Source organism: Rana temporaria, chromosome 1 (assembly GCF_905171775.1).
Source record: "Rana temporaria chromosome 1, aRanTem1.1, whole genome shotgun sequence".
Classification (NCBI taxonomy): Eukaryota; Metazoa; Chordata; class Amphibia; order Anura; family Ranidae; genus Rana; species Rana temporaria.
The window spans coordinates 520,037,919-520,057,749 of record NC_053489.1 but is presented as its reverse complement, the minus strand read 5'-3'; the positions used below and the strand labels follow the sequence as shown (position 1 = coordinate 520,057,749).

General features: G+C 39.9%; 1 protein-coding gene across 3 annotated transcripts in view; it reads left to right on the top strand.

Moving 5' to 3' along the window:
- Positions 1 to 19,831, top strand: part of TTC29 (tetratricopeptide repeat domain 29) — a 374,706-nt gene that overhangs the window by 336,777 nt on the left and 18,098 nt on the right. For all 3 annotated transcript variants that reach the window (XM_040331767.1, XM_040331774.1, XM_040331760.1), the window contains exon 10: positions 1,893 to 2,124. In XM_040331767.1, the coding sequence (XP_040187701.1) occupies positions 1,893 to 2,124 (232 nt within the window). The remainder of the gene's footprint in view (positions 1 to 1,892; positions 2,125 to 19,831) is intronic.

Genomic DNA, 19,831 nt, shown 5'->3' with positions numbered 1-19,831 from the left:
AGCCAACAGCAGGCTTCAGTCTGCTGTTGACTAAAAACGGTTTACAGGAGTGCAGAATGAAATGCATTCCTGTGATCCACAGGAGAAGTAGAGCCAAATGAGCTTTGGCTCTACTTCTCCTTTTAAGAGGTAGCCTCAGTTTTACAGTGAGTGATACTACGAGACCTGTTACCTGGAATAACCAGGATTGTTACCTTTTATTTATCAAAAGGTACCACTGATAATTAGAGACAAATATAAGTTCTAAAGAATAGCTGCTTAGTATTGCATGCTTCTAGATACCTTTAGAAATTAGCGGCAAATGCATTTTGATGCATGTGTTTTGGTGCTTGTGTGCAATTGGCCTAATTAGCCTAAGATCTCGACCTACACTCATACTAAAGCCAGTGGTCACAGATGGTGCTTGATTCCCCTATCGAAATAGAAAGTGTTGATGGGGAAATCCCACCTGTGTAGCTACTGTAGAAGATTTTCACCGCTCCAGGTGAGCCCTATAGACAATCAGGGACGGTCGGATTACCAAGGTGCTGGCAATGCACGTAGCAGTAGCAATAGGAGGAAGGAGATGGACAGCCGCACTCTGAAATAACTTTTCAAAAAAGTTGTCTTTTATTTTCAAGCAGGAACATGCATAATCACCACAACCATAAACCAGTACAGCCGACTAGTTTCACACTCTTGCTAGTTTCGCACTTTTGCTAGCCATGATTAAGCACTAGCAAGAGTGCGAAACTAGTCGGCTGTCCTGGTTTATGGTTGTGGTGATTATGCATGTTCCTGCTTGAAAATAAAAGACAACTTTTTTGAAAAGTTATTTCAGAGTGCGGCTGTCCATCTCCTTCCTCCTAATGCTACTGTGTAGCTACTGTGTTCTCCCAGAGGAGGGGGGACCAATAATTATTGCTAGGGGCTATTATAACCGCTGACAATAATAACATGCAAAAATTTGACATGCTGGCTGTATCCAAGTCCATTAATGGATCGGCTTGGGTAAAGTCAGTGGGCTCATAGATGGTTTGAATCTCGGCCAGTCCCTGCTGAACCAGCCAATATTCGAACGATCTATGGTTGGATTAAACTGGATGTTACAGCAGTAGTTAAAAGGACACTGTGTAGAGAATAGAACGTACAGTGGCAAGAAAAAGTATGTGAACCCATTGGAATTAATTTCAGGAAATAAAATAGCTTGATTACCCCATCAACAGAACCCGTGTTGATGGGGGAATCCCTCCTGTGGAGCTACTGTGTTCTCCTGGAATGGGGGGGGCTGTCCCTGCTGGGAGAACACAGTGATTATTGCCAGCAGCTATTGCTGCTGGCAATAATCCCATCCTAAAAATCCAAGATGCTGGTTGTACCCAAGTCAATCAATGGATCGACTTGTGTACAATCAGCCTTCCCATACATTGTTCGAATGTCGGCTGGTGCCTGGTGAACTAGCTGAGATTTGAATGCTCTTACTGACAGCATAAAGAGCTCAGAAGATAAATGGAGACAGATATTGTCATCAGTATGCTGCAGGCAGGAGGAATGCAGCAGGGGGAAGATGCAGCAGGGGGAATGATCTATATTAGACATTTGTGAACACAGCTAATAACTGCAATGACACTGCCAGGGGGTAGATGGTAACCCCCCCAAAAAAATGCCTGAATACATTGTCACACATTACTGTGAATGCAAGGTCCACTCACTTTTTGATCAATATATTTACTTTATTAAGTAACAACATACATAATGCTTACAATTTAATCAGTAACTTAATGTGGAAATGTTCTTAAAATATAAAAAAATTGCAGGTTGTAGCAAGAAATTCTGCAATGCAAAGTTGCCATATAATTCATCAGCAAGAATGAAGTCGTTATTTATTAACTTTTGTTTGGTTGATTTGCCAGGGAAACTATGAGAAAGCATGCCACTATTTTTCTCAAGCCTTTGAGGCAGCAGTCAGTCTCCAAGAAATACAGCTGATAGAAGAGGCCCAGGTTCATTTCGGCATTGCGAAGGCACACACGATGATGCTGGCTGTGAGCAGACATACAGAAGCTGCAGATTATGTCAGCATGGAGTACCTGCTGGCATGGAAAAAGAACAGAAGTGACATGTTCAGTGACCCTGCTAATGCCGGTAAGGCTGGTTATGAAACACACAGCAGTCATATACATGCAGTGGTTAAGTGATTTACTGTAGCTGCAAATGTTTGTCTAGAATGTTTGCTCTAGCTGATGAACCTGCTTTTATTGCAGTTTCACACTGAATTAAATCTATTACACACTTCCAAGTGCAATATAATGTAATGGAAATCATTACGGTGCTTGCTTCCTTTTATCAGTAGATTGTGAGGTCAGCAGTCCATAATGACAGCTCCTTCTTCCAGTGTGAAAAAAAAACACATAGCATTAGATAAAAAAAAGAATGGCCTTTCACCAGCTAATCCAATTTTGCATTTACTTCCATGGATAGTAGAGACTTTCTCCTCAACTCATTGGTTGTTGGCAGCAAACCAAAAACTGCAATGCTAGCTAAAATGTTCTTATATATGAAGTAACTGTGCTAATTATATACTCAATAGATGTTTGATGACTAGTGCTAAAATACAATTGATTGCTAAGATATGTTTGGCTGGTTACCCTTACTGATAGTAAAGAAAAATCTGGGTTATGTCCAAATATGTGGTAAAGAGTTTATAATGTTAGGTCAATTAGATTTCTTCTTGTGTCAGTAAATTATCAGCCAATATTTGTATGTACTATAACATAAATTTGGTTCTGCATGACCTTTAGCGTGGCATACTTCGAAATGAAAAAGGTAACATGGCTACTATATTGCACAAACTGTTTTGGATTTCTATATCATTAGATGGATCTGCAATATAAATTTAAAACGATCATATTCATCATTCTAATCAAGGCATGAAGTATCTTTCACCTTATAATAAAGAGAATAATAGAGCTGGTGATATATTTTATATTTACTTTACATGAGGGGAAAAACACAGTGCCTCTAAGTACAGTAGTATGGATGCAGTTTAATAAAGGTAAAAATAGGTACTCACAAGGGGAATTAAAAACAGTGCTTGCAATACATGACTGTCCCGCTCCGTATGCCGAAGGAAGGTCTGGCTGTGTGTGCGTCTCTAATGTATCCGGCCGGCGGCTGACGCAAGTGGTGTCCTGCACTGGGTGCTCAGTATAGGTATGAAAATCGATGGGTGCTCAGAGGGTGACGTTGCTTCCAGGTCTGAGGTGGAGGAGGCAGATTTGCGTTCAGAGCATGCGTGCTCCTTCTTCAAGCCATTCCTGGCTGATTGGCTGTCAGAACCCATCAAAGTAGCCCAGAACTCATACAAAAGCACATTAAAAATGCATAAGAGCACAAACAGAAAGGTGTGAACCCAGCGTTATTATTCTTAGGTGTGTCAAAGTGTAGATTATATTGATCCTAGAACATATTTGTAACATATTAGTAATCATTACCCTGAGTGGGGGCTTCAATACCTATTTTGCCTAAAAGTACACGCTCAGGATCGAACTGTGGGAGATGATATTGATGATTTGCTTTTATGGGGCATGCTGCTAGGTTGTCCATCTGATTCTGGATTCAGGCTCTGGTAAGTCTGTATAGATCAAGCATGCTCATGTCCGATATTAAGGCAACTCAAAGTCACATGCTTAATCTGTTTTAGAGATCTATTAAGTAAGTACAACAGGATTATGAATGACAGCCATAGAACATTAAAAAAAAAGTCAGCAATGGGAACCAAAGTATTTGATTCAGGTGGACTTTGATTTTTAGTGGATGTACAATTTAAATTGTAGATTTATTTATAAAAACAAAACAGTAAGCTCACCCTGTATGAACAACTAGCATTCAACATTCAGATGTTTGCAGTAATGCAGCACGCAAACGTTTTTTATCCTGACTGGGCTGCACCTATGATAAGTGTAAGTAGCACTATTATTTTGTGATACTAAGGGCTTAAATTCAGTTCTTATCATGGCTCTGTTTTTATAGTGTTTGTATTTTTTGACCATGCTCTGTTCTTCAGCTATATCCAAAAACGTAATTTCCTGAAATTTCATTACAGACATAATTGCCCATTTAAGTTATTTTCAAAGAAACTTTGTTGTTAATTGTATCTGTGCTTGTTACCCATAAAATGCTATCTTGGAAGTGAATTGAATAATACAGATTTTAGGATACATCTTTTCTTGACGACATATATACTACTACTATATATACTGGAAAAAGCAGCACAGTACTAACCGTAAGAAACGAAAGTGCCCAGGTTATCCTGTATGGGGGTCAGTACACTTGCTGAAGGAAATCCTTTAATGTACATAAGATGACAAGATAAATAAGAGGAAGAGGGGTAAATGGGGTACATATTTTAAAATAGATTTATAGGGAAGAAATAGTAGATGTCACCAGATAAAGATTTAGTTATGATCAATGCACTGTAAACGTTATGGCCCCTAATATCTACAATTCTCGTTAATATTCAGGTTAGGAATCAAGTCAATTTATTGGATTTTGCTTTTCTCTTGTCCTGACCCAAGCCTCCGTATAGACCTTCTTCCTTATAATTCTGACGAAACACTACCAGGTGTTTCCGCATGCAAAATGAAGGAAAAACGTTCTGGACAGCCGCACTCGAAAAATAAATTGCTTTTATTTTAATATCAAAAAACACACAAAAAGCATGCCACAGCAAGCGGGGTAAAAACCTGACGCGTTTCACACCAAACTTTAGTGCTTATTCATAGCTTCAAGGTGTTTCCACATAGTACAGTTATCCACTGGCCCAACCCTCACTTCTCCCTGAGCTAATGAAAAATCCCTTCCTGATAGCATTCTTCAGATTGTCCTGTCATAATCTTGTTTATCTTGCTGTGCCGACACAATCAATCACCATATTCTTCTTTTGGGGCATCTTCTGAGCTTCTCCTATCAGGAGATGTCCCTGTAGAATTATATAGGCATTTTATTGAGAGTCACAGAAGTTAAAACAGATCTTAAGTTAAAACCAGATGCTGCCTAGCCTAGTGCCCAAAAGAATTTATGAAATTAGTAAAAAAAAATGTAATCTATAGTCCAATAAGGGCTTTTTTCCCACTACTCCAGCTTTCAGTCTCAGCCAACTGCAAACTATGAGGAAAAGTTACCAGCTGCCTGCTTAGGCCAAGTCAAAAGATGCATTTGTTTTTTCCATCATTTTGCTGTGACTGTAAAATTCGGAAGCTTACAATTGATTAGCTCACATTTACATTTAATGCAGGGCATGTCTTAACAAATTTACATCCCCCTTTATTATGAAATAATAAAATCCCGTTTCTAATTTGGATTTGAAATTCTTTTTTTTTTTTTACTAAATTATGTTATATATGATTTATCAATTCTCTATCATTATGCTTTTGGATTGGCAGTGATTAATATGTTGTATTCAATCAAGAGCTAAATAAATTGTGTATGTAATTAAAGCAAACATTTGAAATCGCAGATTCATTTTTATATTATAAACAAAAGGTTGACCCAACCTATTTAATATTTCTAGATGTCAAATTTGTACATTACTGTATGTAATACATTTCTTTAGTTAGTTGATGATCTACCTGCTTCTTACTAGCCACAGCCAAATTTTCAATTTATCAACAGCATTTGTCTTTCTAGTGAAAAGAAAGGGAAGGTAAAACCCTGTCTGGACTTGACAAGGCATGCAATACATTGCAGCACTATATCTTCCCAAATAAGACTGCACTTAAAATACTGCCGATATAAATTCTGTGTCTTCACTAAATTAATAAATAATGTCTCAGTGACATATTAATCACATATATGGAATATATGGCACACTTTTTATTAGACAGCTCTGTTTTCTAAATTGAAAAGTAGTTTTTCATGTTACCTATTTTCCTGAAAAATAGAATTTGTAATTACTCAATCATAATCTTGCATGGATACATAATGGTTATAAGTGCTAGTGCTGTGGCTTTTTAATAGAACAAATAAATAAGAGCCTTACAAATCTCACAGTGATATAGAACATATCCCATTTAACATGAACTTTTGTACCTGGTGTCTTAAATCACCTATCCAACTTATAATCACTTTAGAATCACCGACTGGCAAACTGAGGGTGATTGACACATCAATTTGTCTTAAGAACATGGAAATACTAGTTAAAACTTTCATTGTTTTTTTTACTTTAGTCTATAGCAAAGGTAATGTTTGAAATTAATGAACATTTACAAGTTTTCCTTACTGGTGATTTGGCCACTCTCCCTGATGACCAAGCTTACAATGGAAAAATGTCCAAAGGTTGTGAATTTTGCCCCTATAGTATTTTAGAGTAAACCTTTTCTTTGTGGGAAAACAAAGAAAATGCTCTGTATCACCTCTTTTTGACCAAACAGTACATATAAAAATGTGACCAGGTGAATATCATAAAGGAGAAAACAGATTCTTAGCTAAATCTCAGATCACACAAACTATGCTGCATGAAAAGTGGAGACCAGGGACACTGATACAATGTGAAAATACACAGTTTAGACATTTTTTTCCAGCTAGAATGGATTGTAGCCTGATTGGTTTGTAGGTTGGATTAGAATGCCATTCTACTGTATTCCCTCCAATACCAGGCCAAAAATGAAATAAGCTTACACCCCTAATGCCCAATCTTCTCACATTCCTTCCTGCCCTCCACCTCCCTTATTAAACATTTTTATGCATACATACCTTAACTCCAGGAGCCTCCCAGTCAGTTGCATTTTAAGCACAGTTGTCTTCCTCTTCTCCAGCATCAGGCAGTGGGTGGGTTTTAGTGATGCAAAGAATAGCACCCATAATGTGACTTGTGTACACTGTTCTATGTAGTATTCCACTTTCAAGTCCAGGCTATGTGATTTCTTTAAACCCAGGGGATGTGTCATTGATAGCCTGGGCTCACAGGAAGTGGTTGAATGTCACTGGCATTCATTTAGCCTGGAAGTGGAGTGCTCACTAGTGCACAGAACAGAGTTTCTGCAGGGACTAAGGAGAAGGTGTGTATTGCAATGAAAGCTGCATTTTTTATTTTATTTCAGCAGCTGTTAGTAGTATTAAGTAATAAAACATTTTAAGCTGGAGTTGTGCTTTATTATGGGCCAGGAAGAACCGTAGAGCATGCATGAAACCAAAGTAGCCATCAGAAGACAATTTTAAAATATACATAAATATTAATTTTTATAGATTTTTTTTAAGATTGTGGTAGTATGGCCACGTGTGGATGGTGTCTGGTTGACACGTCCAATTGTTGTCTAATATGTTTTTGAAAAAAAAACAATAAATAGTAGTATGGCCCACAGAGTAGGCAAGGCAGTGTTTTGGAAGAGCATAGGCATTATTACATTGGTGTGACAGCAATGGGGGGGGGGGGGGGATAGTATCAAACAAATAGACTCAATAATGAACTTTGAGTGTAGTGATCAACAATGGTAACATGGAGAGTGCTTAAAGTAGTGATCATTGTGGTCTTAAAATAAAAAGTACAGCGGTAAAAGACCCCTTAATAGCAGTATAGGACTTTATAGGCTGTGTGATTAAACATGAGGTAACACAATTAAATTAAAAAAAAAGCTTTATTACATATACATAATAAAAAGTGCTCATATGTCACAGTGACCATACAGGTTATCTTAAACATTACAGCCATACTAAAACAGCAATTAAATGTTGCACAACTAGCAGTAGTTGATGTTCATGGTTTGTGATAATTTGTTCTGACACATATCTTCAGGGATACTCTGTAGACATCAACTACAAATATTGCCACATTCAAGTGTTCGCTGCAGTCCAAAGGGATACCTCATAAATCGCATGACAACCAACCCCCAACTAAACTGGTATGGGGTGGAGAATCAGGCAATGGTCTACCCATAAGGAATAGCAGAGGCCCACACCAAGGCTAACACGACAACTAGTATAGCATAAGAACAATACAGGGTTCCAGCAACGCTTGTGGTCTTAAGACTGCCACAAATCACAAACTATCTCCTAAAATGTCCTTAAGCACTGTGGCTATATCTGTCTGTCTGCTTTTGACAAGTGAATTTGCTGTAAAATCTTTTGAAAAAGGATACAACACTGTCCAAATCTGGCTTGCTGGCAACAACAGTATACTGTAGGACATACTGAATTTCAAACCTAAATTGTAAAGTGTACACACGATCGTTTTTCGGCATGAAAAAAAATCTTTGTTTTTCAGCATGTCGAAAAACTTTGTTTTTTCTAACTTCATCATTAAAACAAAGTTTTTTTTATGCTGAAAAATGATCGTGTGTACGCGGCATTAGACTTTCTAACATTGGAAATTGTGAGTGTGAGAACAAAATACTGAAGCATGCCAAACCCTTGCAAAATTTCAAATATATACCTATAGATAGGTTTCAGAAAAAAATAAACTCATGACATAGCCAGCACTTGTCAGTTATCATGAATATATATGTTTAAAGAAAACTAAACAAAAATGTTTTACAGAACAGAGCGGAGCAGAACACTTTTGTGTTAGAAGTGTTTACCCTTAATAGCAAACAGCAGCAACATGTTACAAAATTGTTTGGAGGCTCGTCAGTTCTTGAGAAATCCATCTATCAAAGTATAGGGTTGTTGTACTGCACCATGAAAAACTTGAAAATAGCCATGAATCACCTACTTTTGGCTAACAGCTCAGATGCTAAAATGAACACAGTGCTTGCTTGCTTTTGCATTGGGCAATGGCAGAAGCAACAATCCTGTACTACTGATTAATGAAACAAATATAATATTGCTGACAGCTTTTAGTGAACACTGGAAAATGACAACTGCTCTACAGTGCATACAGATGGTGGTATCTGATGCGATAACCTCTAATGATTCAACCCTTCCTGAGTGGTAAAGGGGCCGGTGTTTTGTCATATATGGTGACCTGTCAGAATGTGTAACGGAAGTGACATTCTGTCGCCACCATCTTGCTACACCCCGCACTCCTCCATAGTAAGGATATACTGAGAAGGCGGAAAGCTGGCATCTTGTTACACCCAGTGTAGTTTTGCATTTTACACTTATTTTTTACTGTGAGGCAGGGGTGTAAAACTCAATTTCCTCGTGGGCCGCATCAGCATTATGATTGCCCTCAAAAGGGCCAGTTGTATCTGTAAGATTAGATGTCCCCCACCCTCCCTTTCATCACAGTGCACCCCCCTTTGCTTATGCTGCTGCTGGGAAGAAAAAAGCAGAAAGTAAGGGACTGCAGGAAGACCAGAGGTGGGCTGGAGCTCTCCTACAGCTGCAGGAGAGGTGTAAGGGCCACATGAAAGGCCCGCAGGTCTTGTGTTTGACACCTGTGCTGTGAGGTGCGTTTATATAGTGAAATTCAGTACTTAGAACTCCGTCTGACTGGTTAGATGTTGAATTTTAAAAGCGGCGACAAGCCTGCTCTTCTCAAAGATTTGCTAATCTGACATTCGTTGCTTTTAAAATTAAACTATGGAGGAGTACAGGGTGTAGCAAGATGGCGGCGACAGAACGTCACTTCCATTACACATTCTGACAAGTCGCCTAATCTGACGAAACACCGGCAGGCATTGTGAAAGATGAGAAGGCAACATGGGTAAACTCGGCAAAGAATTGCATTAAAAGATTTCTTAATATAGCCCTGTAATACAAAAATCACTATAAATTATTTTTCTGAAGCCGCTCCAGTCCTATCTCCAGCGGCGAAAGCTGTGTGCAGAAGACAGCCAGCAATGGCTGGGAAATGCCAGGGAAGTAATGTCATCCATAGAGTTACTATGGGGCTTCTGTTGTCGGCTGCCTCTACTTGACCCGCCTACACAGAGAAGTCACCACTGACAGCTCAGCATAGGATCAGACTAGAGCAGCTTGAGAAAAGGTATGTATAGCAATATTTGCTTTACAGGGCTAGATAGGTTAGTCTTAGATTGTGGCTGCAAGTAGATTTAGAGATTTTAGTTTTAGGCTGAACTTTTTCTTTAAGCTCTGACATTAAAACCTGGAAGCTGATTGGTTTCTATGCAGAGCTGCATCGGATTTTGCACCTCCAGTTTTAGTAAATCTCCTCCATAGCATTTTTGAGTGTGAGGAGAAGAATACCTGGTCCAGACATCCATGCAATTCAAAATGTTTGCCACTGGAGCTGGACAATTGACATAGCACTACTCACACTACATTGATGCTATTCTACAAAAAGCATGTAAATTAAGCTTAACCGTGTTCATTTTTCCAAGTCCTGAAGAAGAGAGAACCCCGATAATATTACCTGTTTTTTATAATTTCTTACCATCAAGACCAATAAAGACACTATCAAACTACTATACTGAGTGTACGAGGTGATCATCACCTTACACTTTAACCACTTTCCCACCGCCGCACGACTATATACGTCCTGACTTTGAAGAGGGATATCCTGGTAATGGCAGCAGCTGCTGCCACAACCGAGGTATCCATCTCTTCAGGCGGTGGTCCGGTTAACAATAATGGTGGTCCCTGCGGCGGATTCCCTCCCCCAACCCACCGCTTCCCTGTGCCCTGCGGAGGCGATCGTGTCCTATCCGTGGCTGGGTATGGGGAAGCGTGAGGGCAAGATGGCCCCCACCCGGCCCCATAGCATAGCAGGGCGGGAGCGATGTCAAAACGTCAGCTCCGCCCATACCTCTAAGGCCTCGTACACACGATAGGTTAACCAGAGGACAACGGTCTGATGGACCGTTTTCATCGGTCCAAACCGATCGTGTGTGGGCCCCATAGGTTATTTAACCATAGGTTAAAAAAAGCCAAATTGCTTTAAATTTAACCTATGGATTCCTAACCGATGGGAAAAAAACGATCGTTAGTAGGCACAACCATCGCTTAAAAATCCACGCATGCTCAGAAGTCAACGCATGCTTGGAAGCATTGAACTTCGTTTTTTTTCAGCACGTCGTTGTGTTTTACGTCACCGCGTTCTGACACGATCGTTTTTTTAACTGATGGTGTGTAGGCACGACGGACCATCAGTCAGCTTCATCGGTTAACCGATGAAAACGGTCCTTCAGACCGTTCTCATCGGATGGACTGATCGTGTGTACGAGGCTTTAAAGGCCCATTTTTTTCAAATTTAAATTTTTTATTTAATTTTTTTTATTGCTTTTTAGTCTAAATATGAGATCTGAGGTCTTTTTTACCCCAGGTCTCATATTTAAAAGGACCTGTCATGCTTTTTTCTATTACAAGGGATGTTTAAAGCCTTCTATTACAAGGGATTTTTTAAAGCGCCCTGTCCCGAGTCGAGCTCGCACGCAGAAGCAAATGCATACACGAGTAGCACTCGCATATGAAAATGATGTTCAAACCACACATGTGAGGCATCGCCGCGATCGTTAGAGGGAGAGCAATAATTCTAGCCCTATACCTCCTCTGTTACTCAAAACATGCAACCTGTAGAATTTTTTAAACCTCGCCCCTGGAGATTTTTAAGGGTAAAAGTTTGACGCTATTCCACGAGTGGGGCGTAATTTTGAAGTGTGACATGTTGGGTATCAATTTACTCAGCGTAACATTATCCTTTGCAATATAAAAAAAGTTGGGCTAACTTTACTGTTGCCTTATTTTTTTATTTAAAAAAGTGATTTTTCCCCCCAAAAAAGTGTGCTTGTAAGACCGCTGCGCAAATACGGTGTGACAAAAAGTATTGCAGTGACCGCCATTTTTTTCTCTAGGGTGTTAGAAAAAAAAGTATAATGTTTGGGGGTTCTAAGTCATTTTCTATCAAAAAAACGTTTTCACGTGTAAACACCGAGTCTGAAAAACAGGCTCGGTCCAAGTGGTTAAGATGTACAAATATGTCACTTATAACGTTTTATTAGAATAAAATAATTGACAACACAAAGAAATACAAAATGTTAATAACTGATGTAATAATGGGATATAAAATAAGTTATAAAAATAATTCTGCAATTTGACACTATTGGTACTATGGCATAACCTGTTAAATTTTCTAACTGGAAGAACTCCGCATTTGCATCTGTCAGCGCAGTCACTGTAAAGGAGATAGAGGAGATGCGTAAAGAAGCTAACCAGAAAAAAATACACATTTATGTAATTCAACCTCTCATAGACTCAGGCAGTTTTCGTTTTATGGGGTACTACATGATTCCATATTTTATTGGCTAAAAAATTTACTATACTGGCGGTATTCACGAGTCCGAGTCCCGAGTCGGGGTGGAGTTTCAGAACCAAAAACGGTAACCCCTAGCCAGACTCGGGATCGCCTTGCAGCATCCACAGGCAGGGAATTACTTACCTTGTCCCTGAATCCTGCGATGCCTCTCCGCTGTGTGATCGAGCGCTGTCCTCGCTCGATTCACACAGTGCCTGTGTGCCGCCGAGCTCCGTTCCCTGCGACGTTACGACGCACGGGGGCGGAGATTGGCGCAAAATTAAAAAAAGTAAATAAACACATTACATACAGTATACTGTAATCTTATAGATTACAGTACTGTATGTAAAAAATACACACACCCTTTGTCCCTAGTGGTCTGCCCAGTGTCCTGCATGTACTTTTATATAATAAAAACTGTTCTTTTTGCCTAGAAACTGGAGATTGTCCATAGCAACCAAAAAGTGTCCCTTTATGTCAAAAGTGGTTTTAGAGCAGCTAGAAAACAGCGATAATAAATTATAATCACTTGCAGAATTGAGCGATAGCGATTTGTGGGGAAATTCGTCATCAAAAAATAAAAGTAATGACAGCGAAAATTCTGCAACTGAGCAAATTTCTGTGTTTTTGATTTGATTACATTATTGAATAATTTTTGTTAGAATTATATTATTATTTGTAATAATTATTTATAGTTATTTTTTATATTATAATTTATGATTTTGTTTTTCAAATTGTATTATACCCGGGATGTCTACTCGACTCTTGTTTGGACAGATTTAAGTGAGTTATTCTTAGAAATTACAGGCCTACAATGTAAAACGCCAAATTTCCATGCAAAATAATGGTACCGCTTTCAGCACCTAAAATCTGAAATAATCATACCGCCAGGGAGGTTAATGCTTATTATGTTCATGTTTTCTGTACACTCTTCCTATGAAATTCCTGTGGATTTATGTGCTTTAATGACACCTCAGCTGAACTGAGTAAGCATTATCACCCAAGGAAAGGAAATGCAAAATACCTGTGGCTATACCTTGCTGATATGATTTAACTGAAAGCAGGATGTAAAAAAGGTTAAACTTGTTGACAATACATGAACATATTTAACTCACACATTTGTTTTGACTGGTTGGTTTTAGATAAGTTTGCTATTATAGATAGTGTGAGATAATATTATAGCCAACTATAATTTTACAGAAAGTATATTTTATGCTACTATATGGCTAAGTGTTCTTGTGTGTGAAAAAGTTCCTTTCTAAATTTAAATGTAAACTTTATACGCCTAAACAGATACATACATGCATAAAAAAATAGCTGATCTATAATTCTAAGCTTTCTATATTTTAACTCTATACATTTAAAATAAGCATGCAGTCAGATGTACTCTATCTATCTATCTATCTATCTATCTATCTATCTATCTATCTATCTATCTATCTATCTATCTATCTATCTATCTATCTATCTTATGTCTAATTGTATTTTTAAACACATACAATCAAGACAGTTATAATAAAATCTACTATTTATGGATATTATACAGAAGTAACAAATAAAATGTAAAACTCAAATGCATTCTATGAGTTTTATAGATCACCGCACAAGACATATGCTTGTTGAAACTGCTTCAGCTGAGTATTCTGTACATAGAGTAGTAAAATGGCCATTGTGGAGTGGAAAACACAGGGTTAAGAAGCTGTATTTGAGTCAGTATTCAGTTGACTTGTTATGTAGGGAGAGATTGGCTAATGACTTGTAGGTACTCAGCGCTCAGGTCTCTCAGGTGGCTTCATTCGACCAGTTTCAGCAGAATGATGAAAAGATTGAGATAAAATAAACTGACAGTTGCTACTCATTGCAAGCAGCAAGCAGTACCCCAGCAGCTGAGACCCTAGGAGCCCTCTTCCTTAAACAAAGGCTTTTTGCACTGCAGTAAGCAATGAACTAAAAAAAAAAAAAAGGGATTGAACAGATTGGCAGCTGGTGGTCGAGGGAGGAGGGAAAGTTTGGAAAGTAGGATACACAGCAATTGTTGGCTAATTAGAAGCCATTCCCACCTACTTAATACCACCCCATTAAGCAGAATGCACTTTTCATCTTGCCTTTACTGTTGCACATGACATTATACTCTAATCAATACCCACCCACTGGCTGCTTCAGTGCCCACAAATGAATACATTGCAGTTCAAGAATGCAGTAATTGAGTTGGGACAAAAAGCACCATGGCTTATACAGACTCCTTCAATTTCTAAAGATACCAGTGTAGCACTTGAAAAGCCGAGATACAAAATCAGTATCCTGTGCTGACAAGTGGCAAAGAAGAAGCAGGTTACGATGCAGAGAGATTGTGGTGCTATGATTCAACCCGGAGGAGGAAGTTTGAACATTATGTATTAAGACTGATAAAAGCGAAAAATGCTAGTTGTCAGTGCCCTGTGACTTATCTCCCAAGATTGTTTACTGTTTTACTCATGAAGGTGAAACGTTGTCGGCACATAATTTCTTCATCTTTTAGTTTTCTATTTCTAAAACAATACATATGCAAAAATATGTCTAGAAATGTTATACGTATGCAGTATGTACTGTATATATGTGCGCACACAAACACACAATTAAGCACTTCAGCTCCAGAAGGTTTTACCCACTTACTGACCAGGCCATTTTTTGTGATACAGCACTGTGTCGCTGTAACTGACAATTGCATAGTCGTGCGACGTTGTACCCGAATAAAATTGATGTCCTTTTTTTCCCACAAATAGAGCAATCACTGGGGGGTTTGATCATTGCCATAGTTATTGCATAGCTTTTGCACATTTCTTGGAACAGTACTTAACTTAAAGCTTCCCCATCACCATGTGGGCATAGCTCCCAACTGTCTCTGTTTTCAAAGGACTGTCCCTGATTTGGAACAATGTCCCTCTGTCCCTCTTTCCTCCTCATTTGTCCTTCATTTTGGTCTGATCCATATAGTTGTATATAAAATGCACTATTTATCTTTCAAAAAGCATTTGTACATTTCTAAAGCCAATATTAAGGCATAGTAATGGTAAAAAAAAGGAATTGTGGGTTTAACTGATCCTTTTTTCTGTAAAAATTTCCTTTAAAGGAGTTCTCTGACCTAAAACTTTTAACCCCCGCTGTGCCCGGGCTGTAAAAAAATAGAAAATAAACTGTCACTTACCTGCCTACGATCCCCCGTTGTTCCGATATCGCCGTCCCGTTCTCCGGTCCCGGTCTCTTCCGCTTCCTGTGTGTCGGTGACTCATAGTGCGCTCAGCCTATCAGCGGCCGCGACGGGACATTGCTGCGGCCGCTGATAGGCTGAGCGCACTATGAGTCACCGACACACAGGAAGCGGAAGGGGCCCGGGAACGGAGAACGGGACGGCGATATCGGAACAACGGGGGATCGTAGGCAGGTAAGTGACAGTTTATTTTCTATTTTTTTACAGCCCGGGCACAGTGGGGGTTAAAAGTTTTAGGTCAGAGAACTCCTTTAAGGGGGCATGGCAGGGAGTGTGTCCTATGCCTACATACTTTTTGTAATAGATGGCCCTCATTCCCAACTCAAAAAGTTGGGAGGTATGCATGTGGGGATAGTGTGTTTGGCCTATATTAAGAACAATTTTTTTCATTATGAGATCATATAAAGTACGATCCAGCTTAACGAAGGATAGAACAAGTGAAAGTTCATCTAGCCAGTGACTGATTTCTTGTGCAATCTACATGCCTTTTCCATCGGAACGCCTTGAGTTAGCATGCTGATTACACAGGAAACGGTTGTTTTCTGGATAAACTTTAAAAAAATCTTTAGTCTTTGTAAATTTGCAATTTAAGAAACAATATGCCGGAAGTGCTTCTGGATCTTACTTTCTTTGTATTGCTTCAAGCTTTTTCTCTCAAAGTAGAAGTGAGCACTAAAATCCTCACCTGTAAATCAGGTGATTGACCTGATTTCCTCATGCCTCATACACACGACCGGTTATACCGGCAGGAAAGCTTTTGGCCGGGAATCCCGGCCGTGTGTATGCTCCATCGCAGTTTTCCCGACAGGAAAACTGCGGGGAAAGAAAAGAGAACATGTTCTCTTTTTTTCCCGCCGGGATTCCAGGTGGTCTTTTTCCCGGCAGTCCTAGTTTCCTATGGGAAAAACTGCGATGGAGCATACACACGGCCGCGATTCCCGGCCAGAGCTCTCACCACAGTTTCCCCGATGTGTATAGGGGGAAAGTTACCAAATAGGTTCTCGGTTTTCCCCTCAGACCATTTTTTACCGCCGGGAATCCCGTACGTGTGTACTAGGCATTGGAGGGGTTTCTTTACTGCCGCATCGTCTGTCTATAGTCTCCCTTATCTTGCTGTTGGTGTCACACATTCTTTAAACTGTTATGCACAGAATGCATGAAGGTAAAAAAAACTCTTAGGCCTTTAAAATCACTTTAATATTTATATATGAGTCACCCTCTTCATTCCTTGTGTAATTTGGAGGCACCAGTGCTGTCATGCTCACACTAAAGACCATGGTTTTTGCAACCCTGCCAGTGGCTGTGGAGAGTAGAGATTTTAGGAAGCCTGCTTGCACTGTTTTGTGGCTGTATTATTTTGAGTTAACGCTCTGCGTTGCCTGTTCGTAGTGTTACAATCTTTTATTGGATCTAGAAGGGTTTCAGTGCCCTCTCAGACAGAACATAATACTTCATTTGTACGAATGAAGTAAGCACAAACTTACAAGTTCTTTCTACAGAGGTTCTGATGTTAGTACTGCAAACTGTGGTGCAAAGGCACAACCATCATTGCATCACATGTCACATTGTTTAGTACATTTTACATTCCCCCCTTCTTAGGCCCAAGACATTATGAAGTGTCTAATGGCAACATTATCTGCAGGCCATGGTAGCACGACACACAGCAATTTAGCTAAGGGCAACACAAAGCAGATGTCAGAGTGCTTGCATTATGTCTGTGATAGAATCACATGTAATATTTTGTTAAGCAGTAGCTTTCAAAGTTTACAGCAAACAAGGAGATGTCAAATGAAGCTTACAGTATATTTATGACAACAGTAGCAGTAATATCTCATTATTGTTTAATTAAATGCAGGGTATCTTAATTGATTAAGTTTGCAAGATGATGTGGTGTATAAGTAAAAGGCAATAAAGCAAAAGTAGATTGTAAGTATAGGTTGGGAATAGGAAGGGGACTGGGCTTACCATAATATCTATAGGACAAGAAGGTGTTTCTCAAAGTTGCTAGGCAAAAAGTGGGTAACCCTTGGGTCCCAAATTTTCTTAAATGTAGTTGTGTCCAGTACTTTTGAAATTAGATTTTCAGTAGAAGACGTCCAATGAATTCTCAAATTTGACTTCAGCCAATGTTAGCGTATTAAGGTCACACTTTCACCATAGTTTGTTTGTTGCTGTTACAACCTGAATTATTTAGGAGAATTAATATTTCATAAAATGTAGTTATGAGCTGGTAAAGATGATCTGTGAAGTAAGAGTTTGCATAGCAACTAGATCAGCCCTCAAATTTTCCACTCACCTACTCACATTTTGCTGGCAAGGATGGGCTGTGGGATTGAATGGGAGTCCTTCTCCCTGCGATCGCAGAGGGGAAGAGAGAGTCGGCCGGATGATCAGAGTGAAGGGAGCAGCGTTCATTACAATTGCTATCAAGTTTCCCGGCCAGGAGGCGGGACTGTATGTGATGGCAAGCAGCGGGAACACGCATTGATTGAAATGAAAGCTGTTCCAGTGATGTTCCTCTGCGCTCTGATCACCCAGCTGGCAATCCTCTTCCTCTTCTCTATTCCCCTGCGCATGGTGGGCACAAGCATGCTGCATTGGTGGGCACAGGTAGGCTGCATGGTGGACACAGGCATGCTGCATTGGTAGACACATGCATGCTGCATTGGTGGGCACAGGCAAGCTGCATTGGTGGGTACAGGCATGCTGCATTGGTGGGCACAGGAATGCTGCATTGGTGGACACAGGCATGTTGCATCGGTGGGCACAGGTATGCTGCATTGGTGGACACAGGCATGAGTGAGTGAGAAACTTATATAGCGCAACGCTTGCGAACTGAATCGCCTCTGGGCGCTTAGTATCCTTTCCCTGACTGAACTTTTGCCCTCAGAAAAGATGGGTTTTGATTTTTTTTCTGAAGGCCAGGTAATTTACCTCCGAGCGGATGCTGGTTGGTAGAGCGTTCCATAGTCTAGGTCCTTGGACTGCAAATCTACATTCTCCTTTGGACTTGTATCTGGCTTTGGGTATCTGGAGTAGATTTTGATTGGTGGATCGCAGAATGCGATTGGGGTTGTGAGCTTTTAGTTTTTCGCATAGATATTGGGGGGCATTTCCTTAGACACACTTATGCGTCAGACAGAGTGCCTTGAAAGTGATTCTGTCTTTTACTGGCAACCAATGAAGGGATCTCAGTGAAGGTGAGATTGATTCCCATGGTTTTTTCCCAGTCACAAGTCGAGCGGCCGTATTTTGAACGACTTGCAGACGAGTGATTTGGTATTTTGGGAGTCCGAGATAGAGGGCATTTGCATAGTCAAGTCTGGAGTTGATAATTGTTCCCACCACGACTGCTATGTCTTCTTTCGGGATAAAGGGAATGAGACGGTGTAGCAGGCGCAGAAAATGGTACGATCCGCTGACTTCTGACCCAATTTGTGCATCCATTGTCATGTGGGTGTCAAAAATGACTCCGAGACTTTTGACTTTGGTGCTAGGGGTGATGGTTTGTCCCAGAATGGGCAGCGGTGTCCATATGGTTGTGGGACATTTCAGTTGGCGTGAAACAGGAGAAGTTCTGTTTTTGAACCGTTGAGTTTAAGGTAACTCTTCATCATCCAGTTTTCTATTAAAGTAAGGCATTTCTCTAGTCCGAGATAATGATCCGTTTTGTTGCAGATGTGAAAATACAGTTGTGTGTCATCAGCATAAGAGTGGTAAAGCAACTTCTGAATACTGATGATTTCAAAAAGAGGGCGGAGATAGATATTGAACAATACAGGCGACAGAGGGGATCCCTGAGGGACTCCGCATGACACTGTGCGTTTTTCAGAAGTGAAAGAACCAAGTTTCACTATTTGTGATCGGTTTTCCAAGAAGGAGGAGAACCAGGGTAAATCACATTCCGCTACTCTAGCTACTTCAGCAAGGTGAGTCAGTAATAATTTGTGGTCTACAGTATCTAATGCTGCGCTTAAATCCAACAGTAGCAGAAGACAAGATTCTCCTTCGTCTGCTGCTTCGAGAGCATCATCCCATATTTTGAGCAGTGCTGTTTCTGTCCCGTGACCAGGACGGAAAACCGATTGAAACAGATCGAATAATTTATGGGTGTCTAAATGAAGTTGTAGCTGTACAACTTCTTTCTTCATTATCATGGAGAAAACATTTAGGCCTGTTATGGGTCGGCGATGGTTAGGGTCTTTGGGGTCCAGGGTGGGTTTTTTTAAAATTGGTTTAATTATGCCTTGTTTCAGCAAGGTTGGCACCATGCCATCCTTGAATGACTGGTTTATGAGCTGCGTGATAGCTGGTGCCAAAATATCGGCACATTCTTTCAGCAGTTTAGTGGGGATGATATCATTGGGCGCTGTGCTGTTTCGCAGAGTACCAATGATATTTTTAGTGGTATCGAT